General features: G+C 36.0%; 1 protein-coding gene across 2 annotated transcripts in view; it reads right to left on the bottom strand.

Annotated features, from left to right (window-relative positions):
* Nucleotides 1-2,649: 2,649 nt before the first annotated feature.
* NEK7 (NIMA related kinase 7) overlaps nt 2,650-10,343 on the bottom strand; it is a 102,409-nt gene continuing 94,715 nt past the window's right edge. For both annotated transcript variants that reach the window (XM_039216965.1, XM_039216966.1), the window contains one exon: nt 2,650-5,671. In XM_039216965.1, coding sequence (XP_039072896.1) covers nt 5,561-5,671 — 111 coding nt within the window. In that variant the 3' untranslated portion in view covers nt 2,650-5,560. The remainder of the gene's footprint in view (nt 5,672-10,343) is intronic.

Here is a 10,343-nt window from a genome sequence, read left to right as displayed (position 1 = left end):
CACATTTCTTGCACAATTATTTCGAGGTATTCTTTAATTCTTGACTATCATGCATTTTTATATTACTAACTATATTACTATTGCATTATTACCTTTATATTACTGATTATCACAAATATAGAGAAAATGTGTGTTTCTAAATCCACCTTGCTGCACTACTCCATCCCCACCCCCACCCCCAGGTAGCCTCCCGGCCCAGCTGCCTGCCACAGCATTCCTCCTCCACCAGCAGGGCTGTCCCCTTGGCTCCTTGTCATCATTTATGTCATTTTACATCAATGTCACATCCTCAGTGTCTCTTTCCCTCCATAGCCCTCATAACAACTTGCATTTATGTATTTCTATTTCTGTAGATGCCTTTCTTCCTAAGTAGATTTTGTATCTATGAAAACAAGAGACATTTTTCTCCAGACTGTCTATAGTGTCTAATATATGAGGATATGTGATAAATATTTGTGGACTTTCAATGGAAAAATCCTTTCTGTGGACCTCCTCCTCTCTTACCACCTTCTGTACCTCCCATCTGATACCTTGTTTCTTCTCCATGTGCTACTTCTCTTAATTTTCAAACCATTTTAAGTCCACTTTATCTTAAAGATTAAGCTAGGACTACTTCTGGCTACCATCTAGTTTTCCTTCGTATAGCATTGTCATCATTTTCATTTTTACCCAAATTTGTTTCACACTCCAGTCTCCTATTGAACATGGACTTTACCAGGACTTCCTCATTAAGTCCAGGAGCCAGATCTCAGTCCTTACTATCTCCAACTTTTGGTAATTTATGGCAACTTAGAACTTAAAATTTTTCTTGAACATCTGCTTGTTTTTGCTTTTCTTACCCCCTTACTTGCCCTAGCCTCTCCTGTTTTTTGTTGTTTTGCATCTATGCACAGTCCCCTGAAGTGCTCAGCTCCACTTACAACGTGATGATCTTTATTTATTAATTCAACAAAAATAAGTTGAGTGACTACCAACAGGGCATTGTGTTAAGTGTTACACATCACACTGAACAGCACAGGAACTACTTGTCCATATAGCATTTAGGATCTAGCAGGGAGACTGAAAGTAAACAAAGAATCACCTAAGTAATCATGTGGCTACAGTTGGGGAAGGCACCAGAAGGAAAAGTACAGGATGCAGTCTGGGTGGCTCTTGAGAGAGTGTATTTAACATCAGCCATGAAAGATTGGCAGGATTTTTTCTTTTTTATAGCCCAAAGGGAAGAGTTATTTGAACTGTACTGGTCCAAAGGTGAGAAAGAGAAGAGCTTGGGGCCTTTAAGAAACCAGTGAAGCGGGACTAGAATGGAGAGAACAAAGCAAAACTAGATGAAGCTGTAGCCAAAGAAGTATGCACATCCTTCTCTACACTGACTGCAATGCTACACTGTAACAGTGATGTTGAGCAGGCACCTGAGTGGTACCAGGCATCACATCCGGTCCTTTATAAATGGTATTATAATTTAATTCTCTTGTAGAGTCAGGAATTTATACTCCTGGCTTACACTTGAAAAAGGACTGGAGAAATTAAATAATTTATCCATAGGATTATGCTTCTAGAAAGGAGTGGAAAAGATGACTTTTATATATCGTACCACTGATGGTGAAAATAATTTAGTTAAAAACCCTGGTCACAAAGACTACCGTTAAAGTTTTGTTTTACCTTATTTTTAAAATTAGATTTAGAGACCCAAGTGAACAAGTAAGAAAACCAGAAATTCCTTCAAATAAACTTCTCAGTCAAAAGATAAAACACACATCACAAACTTTTGCATCTTTCTTTGATAATTAATCTGACGAGTCTGTTTTAGTTCATCATTAATTGTACGAGAGACTCACATGTAAGTAAAAATAGATAACAGAACAACTCTGTGGAAGTTTTTTGTTAAGGGTTTCATTGCAGATGTCAGCCTTTTGCACCAATTTGGTGGTAAATATAGCTGCACCAATTAATAATCTAAATATATACACCCAGTACTGACTTTTCTAATTAACAACCACCCTTTTGAAATAAAATTTATAACTAGTCCAACATTTTCTTGTGGCTAAAATCTATTACGATACAATTACGTGTGTGCGCACATGCACACACACCCTTAATCAGACAAAAGTTTCTGTAATACAAGTCACAGATTACAAAATTAGCTATTCTTCACCATAATCCATTTGGAATGTGATCCTCATGTGAAAGGTAACCCATCACTCCACGATCTGCCAGTGGATTTTACTCCATAAAGATCTTGTAGCCTCAACATTTCCAAGTGTAGAAAGTAATCTTCACTTTTTATGTGAAAAGAACATTCAAACTACCTCTAATATTGTTAGCAACTTATTACAGTGACAAGAACGGAATCTGTTGCCTAAATTTTGGACTTAGAGTTTTATAATTTTAGAAAAAGTTTTCTATTCAACAACAGAAAATGATGTACCGAACAGAGTAGGAACGTGTGAAGGTGTGCCTCACTATTTTACTACATACTTACACGAGCTCCATTATCACCCTTGATTGTTATTTCTTAGGCTTCTCACAAAATGATAAAGTCCTAGAAATGATTAAGAACTGTTTTTTCTGTAGGTTAAGTGTTAAGTGAAATAAACAATGGTAGACTCTAGGGGGGAAAAATCACAGATACCTAAACATTTTATTGTATTCATTTTTTAATTTTATATTTTTATTTTAGGATATTATACAATTTTCAAAGCTAGCAACAGAATCTTATTAGTATGTGTATTTGAAGCATAACAAAATAAAAGTATTTCACAAAAGAAGTCCATATTACAGTACTATTGAAATATGAGACATAGGATAATTATGCTTTTGTGGGTTATGAACATAATACATTCATTTTAAAGAAAAAACATTTAATATGAATAACATTTTGGTTAAAATAAATATCATGTAAATGTTAACAGCAACACCTGAAGTATATTGATACAAGAAAGGTGTTTTGTAATAGGTACTATGTAGAATGGTAAAGCATCCATGTAATGGCGGTAATATCTTACTAAATTTACAATCATTGCACATTGTTGAGCATTTTATTTATATGGGGATATCCTTCACCCACCATTCCTAAACCTCACCATACAGAACAAAGTTACCCCACATTTTCCTCTGGGAAACTGGTACCAATGTCTAAGGTTTAGAATCAGATGTATCTTTCATTTTACTCTTTATCAATTCAAATATTTTACTTAATCAGTACAAAATTTACTTATCAACAGAAATATAAAGAGAATATTTTATAGGTGATTATAAAAATTAAAACTTCAAATCTTCATAGTTCTTTGAAATGATCTCATTCAAAACTAAAATTTGTTTTTTACACAGTGGTTTCTTCAGGAAAAAATATTGAGTACTTAGATATAAAAAAAAAAAAAAGATACAACATCCAAAACAAAACATTTCCACATGTAGAAAATAACGGATTTCCTTGATTAACTTCCTCGCAGCTACTTCCTTCTAGCAGAGAGATTCACTGAAAAGAAAAGCTTAAATCTTTGCTTAAAAGTCACTGTGAGGGGTTAAGCTAATGAATTTTAGATTCATGTATTTTTAAAGATTGCAAGAAAAAGGAGAGTATCTGTTCCAATTATAGAACAATTTCCTCTCAATCAATTATAGTACAAGAAAATGAACAGGACACTAATGGTCAACAAAAATAATTCTACTCCTACTTCTGGAGACAAATCTATGAATGCTCCCTGTAGAAGTTGTAAGTAACTGCAATCTGGGAAAAACAATGTATCAGGCCCTCATTTAAAGGACCACCCATGTGACCTTTGTCTCTCCCAAGATAAAATTACCCTTCAGATACCATAACTGATTACATCCAGGGAGGGGGAGGGGAGTTTATGCTTTTGCTCTTTATAAGCCACTTTTAAAGTTTACAAATGACTGTAAAATATTCAAATGATTGTACAAAAAACTTCAATGAGAAAACAAAACCAGCAGTTTCATTGGCTAAAAGCAGGTGTTCTCTGAACATGAGGTTTTCACGTCAGCAGGATTCTCCATCCCAGGGTTAGAAGGCGGCATGGTGTCCTTGAACAGTGGCTGCCACTGGGCCTCTGGGCTTTCACAATTATGTGGTGAACTGGTCACCACTAACATGAAGGCATTCAGGGAAATCAGATCTCTGCAACAGCATTTACTAAACTCTGCCCATTTCCTTAAACTAAATGAAGCGTTACCATCTCTGTCATCTTCATGCATGAATACAGTACTTTGCTTAAAAGCTTCTCAACAGAAATGTTAATCTCATAAAACTTCTGGCTGTGGTAATGGCCAGTTTTCGTTGCTTTAAACATATTCTAAAATTACAGCCTTGTCAAATGAATCAAAACTGTGTCAACATTCACAGGTACAGTACAACATACATCCTTTCTTCCTCTTTAACAAGACAAAATTACACGCATACAGGATGGCCCAAATTTTAAAAAGTTAAAAAAAATAATGTTTTTATTCCAGGAAAAGTATTGGCATACCAAATATTTTTTAAAGGGTATTATGTTCTCAGGAAATCTGACACATAATGGATAAAATGCATGTACAGTATAAATAAGTAACTTGAAAAATACAAAAAAATTTCTGAAGGGGACCAATCAGAACTTCAATAAAATCTATGAATAAAAACATATGCTTACACCTATAGTGTACAATTATGAAGAGAGATTTAAATTTATAAAGAACTTGAAATATAGTACTGCAAGATTATTCAAAGAAGATTTTTCAAATGTACAAACAATAATAAAAACACAAAAAAAGCCTTGGGCAATGTGCAACTTTCAAAATTACTATCACACCAGCCAAACTAATCCTTAACCACTTTTTAAATGGATTCATTTATACCACTTTAATGCAAAGAGAATATCAAAGATATTAAAACAAAACGAAATAAAGCAAAGAACTCTTCAGTGTCTGACTCACATTTTGTCCCCCAATTTTTTCACATTTAATAGTTGCATTTTGAAAGTTATTATAAGCTAAGAATTGTGTTTTTCAGTTTCTGTCTACATTTATCTTAAGAATGGCATTTGAAAACTACAATGCTAAGAACTAAAACACATACTTCAAACTTTTAAAAATAAAATAATCACAAAAGTTCACAATTGTGTTAATCTTAGATGTCCATAAATGACGAAAAAGCAAACAAGTCATGTGTTCAGATACTTTTCTTCAGATTACAAGTCTATCTTGATGAGTGCCAAGCCACACCTTCAATATTTGGCACTGAGAGTCTATCTGAACACAATTTATCTACAAAAAAAATCCCCAAAAAAACAAAAAAACCTCTAAATAATTCTAAAGACCCTTAGCCATTAAAACCCATTAAGTTTCATTTATTCTCCTAACATGCAATTCGACTTTCCAAAGTCATGTGGGGTTTGCAAGGTGACTTAAACGGGTACAAAATGAAGCTTAAAGAAAACTGGTTAAGGATTCAAAGCACATTAGCTCTGAAATATTAATCTTAACACCCAGACAAAAACGGGGAGGTATGATCTGCACAAAAATACTTTAAATTATTTTGGTTATGTTCTTCATGATCTTCATGTATTTAGCTGCTTGCGGTGCACGAGTGCATCTGCTTTGCTACGTTATATACGTAGGTGATGTCTGGTCGTTTCTCTGGATCTGGGTTGATGCACATATTCACTAACTGTCGTAGCTACAGAGAAAGAAAATAAAAGATGCTTTAGAAAACTATTTCCATTAGTTATTAAAAACTTTCTGACTAGATACAGATTTACAAGGAAAGTACATTTTCTGACTAAATATTCATATGTGGAATTTAAAGAGCAAACCAAATGAGCAAAGGAAAAAGAAAAAAAGAGAGACAAACCACGAAATAGACTCTTAACTACACAGAACAAACTGATGGGGACTCGGGTGGGGGGATAGGCGAAATGGGTGATGGTGATTAAAGACTACACTTAGGATGAGCACTGAGTAAGGTATAGAAGTGTTGTATCACTATATTGTACACTTGAAACTAATATAATACTGTGTGTTAACTATACTGGAATGAAAATAAAAAATTAAAAAAAATATGTATGACTGCTGTCAATGATTTTAGAATTAGTTGAAAACTCCAAGAAGTATGTATAGTCATTGGTGAGTATTAATGTCAAGCAAAATGTATCATCTACAATCAGAGGCTTTAAAATGATTTTACTATTTTTGAAAGAAGCTTAATTAGAAGATAGCAGTCATGAAGGATAAAAGGGTTTTAAGTCTAAGACTCCAAATTAACCGAAGACATATACATGTTTATTTGATCTAGAACATGCTACATTAGTCTCAACTGTAAGTTTAAATTTTTGTAATTATATACTATATATCTATAGATCTAAATTTTTATGAGGCACAGATTAGATCAGCTATCATATGCATTTATTATACGCTGCTTATATAAATATAAAATATTTTTATTACTTTCATTTTAAGAAAAACACTCTTCTAAACTAGGAGTAATAAAGTAGAAGGCAAATTATGAATGGTATTTTAATCCTCAACTACATGAGGCAGGATTAGCATCTTTATAGATGAGAGAGCTGAAGTTTACATATTTACCTCACAGAAAATATGCACATTTGATAAATTAAAAAAAAAATATATCCTCCCATCTGGTCCTAGAGCTGCTGAGTACAAGAATATGGGATTTCATTCTCAATTCCAATTGCCATCAATTTATGAGACTAGGTGTTTTCATAAAACTGTATAAGGTCTTTCATAGATGATAGCCAAATCAAGAGGAAGAGCCGTATTCTTTTGCTTTCTAAGCACATCTCGAGAAATAACTTAGATATTTTGAAAACCTGCATTAATTCTTTCTGGCCAGTTATTAGCATGTAGTAAATGTTAATGTTAATGCTACACACACTGAAAGAGGGTCTGAGGATTTAAATTTATATTCCTTGCAATGCAGCATTAAAAATCTGCAAGAGGAACAGCAATACGCAAGGCATTTTATTATGGTGATCTAAGAGAAATTTAAATCAGAATGAGGTTGGCATTTCATCCATTAAAATAAAGACAAATATATTCCATTAAATACAAGACAGAAAACAGTAGGAATCGCATTTATAAGGATACTTCTATTTAAAACATAATGTGTTCTAACAGGTCACCTAGTTGTCAGATATTTTGTTTAGAGATCAAAATGACCAAAAAAAAATAGCAGAAAAGATGACCAAAAAAAAGATAATTGTGATACAAAAATTCATTCTATTGAACCAAGATGCAAGTAGATGTAATAGCAATTTTTGACAGATTAAATTGGCACATCCTTCAAACTGGTCCAGAAGCCTTATATTTTCAGCCTAATAGTTCAGAACTGGGTGACATTTCCAACCTACTGTAGTAACTGGTCATGTTCTCCTGCCCAGAGAAGAAGGTGGCCAAGATTAAAGATAGATGGATGGAAGTTTAGCTGAAGAGGACAGTGACTCTCTGGCTCTCCAGAATGGAAAGATGAGAACCAGGAGTAATAAAGGAGGACAGAGGTAAAGAATAAGGTAAATTGAGACGTAATGGGGTTAGCAGCTGAGCAATTCCTTTTTAACATCCGCTCACCCTGCCCCGCCTTAAGGATAGCCTTTATTAAGGACTGACGGGAGAATCAGAAACTCTGCAGTAGACAGACTCAAAGCAATACAATGTTTGCTTTTTCTTTTTCTTATGTGGTTCAATCTCTATCTGAAATGTAGTTCATTTTGTCATAAAGATTTAACTCTTCCAGAGAAATTTCTAACAAGTCACATAGTATGAAAGAGATAGAAAATATGCATACCTCAGTATAGTTATGAATCAATTGCTAAATTATTTCCTAAACTTTATTATATCATAAACAAATTAATACAGTATGAAAAGAAGATCCTATAAAATTAAAATATGCTTTAGTAGCAATTCTCACTCATCTGCCACCCCAGTGTCCCTAGAGGGCCTGCTCTGCAAGAGACACAATGCTGGCATTGGAGGACACTGAGGGTAAATCAGGTGAAGAACCAGTCCAGAAAGAAAGGCTTATTGTCCAGGGTGGGAAATGAGAAAGTGACTCATTTTCCTTCTGACAACCTGAGTCTTCTTTCCTTTCTTCCTCTCCCTTTTTCATTCATTCAGTCATTCATTCATTCACTCAATAAAATCTTATTGAGCATTTATTATGTGCCAGACAGTTTATTAGGTAGTAAGGATAATGCAATAAATGAAACATACACAGTAACTGCCTGTGGACAGCTTACAGTCTAGTGCAGAAAGAAAGAATGAGAAAGAAATGTATGACTGAGGAAAACATATACATAATTCCCTTATAAACTATAAAGAGATAGGGATCTCAAGAGATATTTATGAGACAGTTAGAGGCACAAGACTGTAAATAACCGTCCAGAAGAAGCAATCATCATTTTCCTCTTTTTCTTTCCATCTATTTAACGAGTTGTTTTAACTGGATTCACTGAGGACATCCAGTGGAAAGTATTCTTCATCCCAGGTACAACAATGGCAGCTTTGGTTGGTGTGATGTCCATTTGGATCTTCTATTCAAAACATACTTTTTGTCGTGCCTCGATGGCACAGTCGGTTAAGCGTCCGACTTCAGCTTAGGACATGATGTCACGAGCCCTGCATTGGGCTCTGTGCTGGCAGCTCAGAGCCTGGAGCCTGCTTCAGATTCTGTGTCTCCCTCTGTCTCTCTCTCTTTCTCTGCCCTTCCCCCACTTGCACTCTGTCTCTCTCAAGAATAAATAAACATTAAACGTGCAGACACATGCACACACCTCCTGATTACCTGGCCTTACTCTTCACTTTCACTCCACTTTAGTCTGCCTCCCAGGGCCATAGCCTATGCCGTATCATAATGTCCCATATTACACAGAAGTGTGGGCACAAGCTCCTCTCCTCCCGGATCTCCCACGCGTGACCCCAGGATGAACGTGCTTTGAGTTGACTGAGACCATTTCCAGTATCTTTCCTCTTTCCTCCTAGTCAATCTTCTGCTTCTGGACTTACATCACTCATTTCCAGATTAGACCTCATGGCACAATCCTTTAACGACTTATTTGGCAGGCACCGTTAATAAGTAATTCTTTGGTCTTTTCACTATACCAAGCCTGACAACGGTTTTCTTTGCTTCTCTCCCGGGACGTGAAGGACTGCTGGAAAGAAGTCGCAGACACCATACAGTCTGGAGTCACCAGATTCATGGTTCCAGCTACAGCTAGACTCCACAAGCTGTTCTGCAATCCAAATGTTTGACTCATCAGCTCTATTTCCCCCAATGGCTAATCTCAATCTTCACTAATCTGTAGGCACTGCCCTCAACTCCTTCTCACCCATAACTTTGCCTCCTACCTCACAAAGAACAAACACTGTTAGGCTGCAGTTTTCCTCAGTATCTTATCTCAGCCTGTCAAACACAGCGACATCTGACCCACAGCATCTCTGTTCTGGCCTCATATCTACATCCGATTCATAGCATCTCTGTTGTACCCTCAGAACTTTTTTCCTACTACTCTCAATTCTACCACTGGGATCTCTTCTAGGATCTGCACCATTATACACCAGTATCTGAAATATAGTTGGCTATGAATGAATATTTAATGAGTGAATATTTAATGACTGTTATTCTTCTTCTGCATTTTTAACCTCTCCTCGTGTGCTGATTCCTTCATCATCGTCTCTAAATTTAGTCAAGTTTCTCTTCCTAACCACTGCTCCATCTAATATATTTGCTCTACAGCTAAATTTCTTGGGGGTGGGGGAAAAAACCCACTATCTTACTATATCAGCTTCCTTAATCTACTCATTTAAGCCAAATACAATCACTTTTTCATCTCCTCCACCCCCTAACAGTACTTCACTGAAATCGCTCTGGCAAAGGTGAACAGTTTGCTGTATGTAACAAACTCTTTTCTGCCTGCCTCATGTGACCTACCTTTCTCCTCGCTGCTGCCATTGATCGCAGCCCTGATGGCTGCTGTGTTCCCTCTGGCGCCATGCACCATGCTGGTTCTCCTCTCCCTTCTCTGACTTGTCTTCCTCTGTAGGTTTATCTTCCTCTGGCAATGCCCCCAAAGGCCAGTTCTTTTCTTATCTCTTTTCCCTTCTTCCTCTACCTTCTTGTCCTACACAACCTCATTTACCCCCATGGCTTCAATAACCACCAGCACAACATGCTGAGGAGCACACAAGCATACCTATCCTCAGACCAGACCTCTTTACAGGCTCAGTTAACAGATTTCCAGCCGGCTTCCGAGCACATCTATCTACAAATACCTCATATTAAACCTGTTCAGAACTGAGATTTTATTTTCTCCCCACGCCAGTTCTATCTTGGCAAG

The sequence above is a fragment of the Hyaena hyaena genome, unplaced genomic scaffold (genome assembly GCF_003009895.1).
Source record: "Hyaena hyaena isolate Hyena2069 unplaced genomic scaffold, ASM300989v1 scaffold_666, whole genome shotgun sequence".
In the NCBI taxonomy this organism is placed as follows: domain Eukaryota; kingdom Metazoa; phylum Chordata; class Mammalia; order Carnivora; family Hyaenidae; genus Hyaena; species Hyaena hyaena.
Note: the sequence above shows the minus strand (reverse complement) of the source record. Positions and strands in the feature narration are given on the sequence as shown.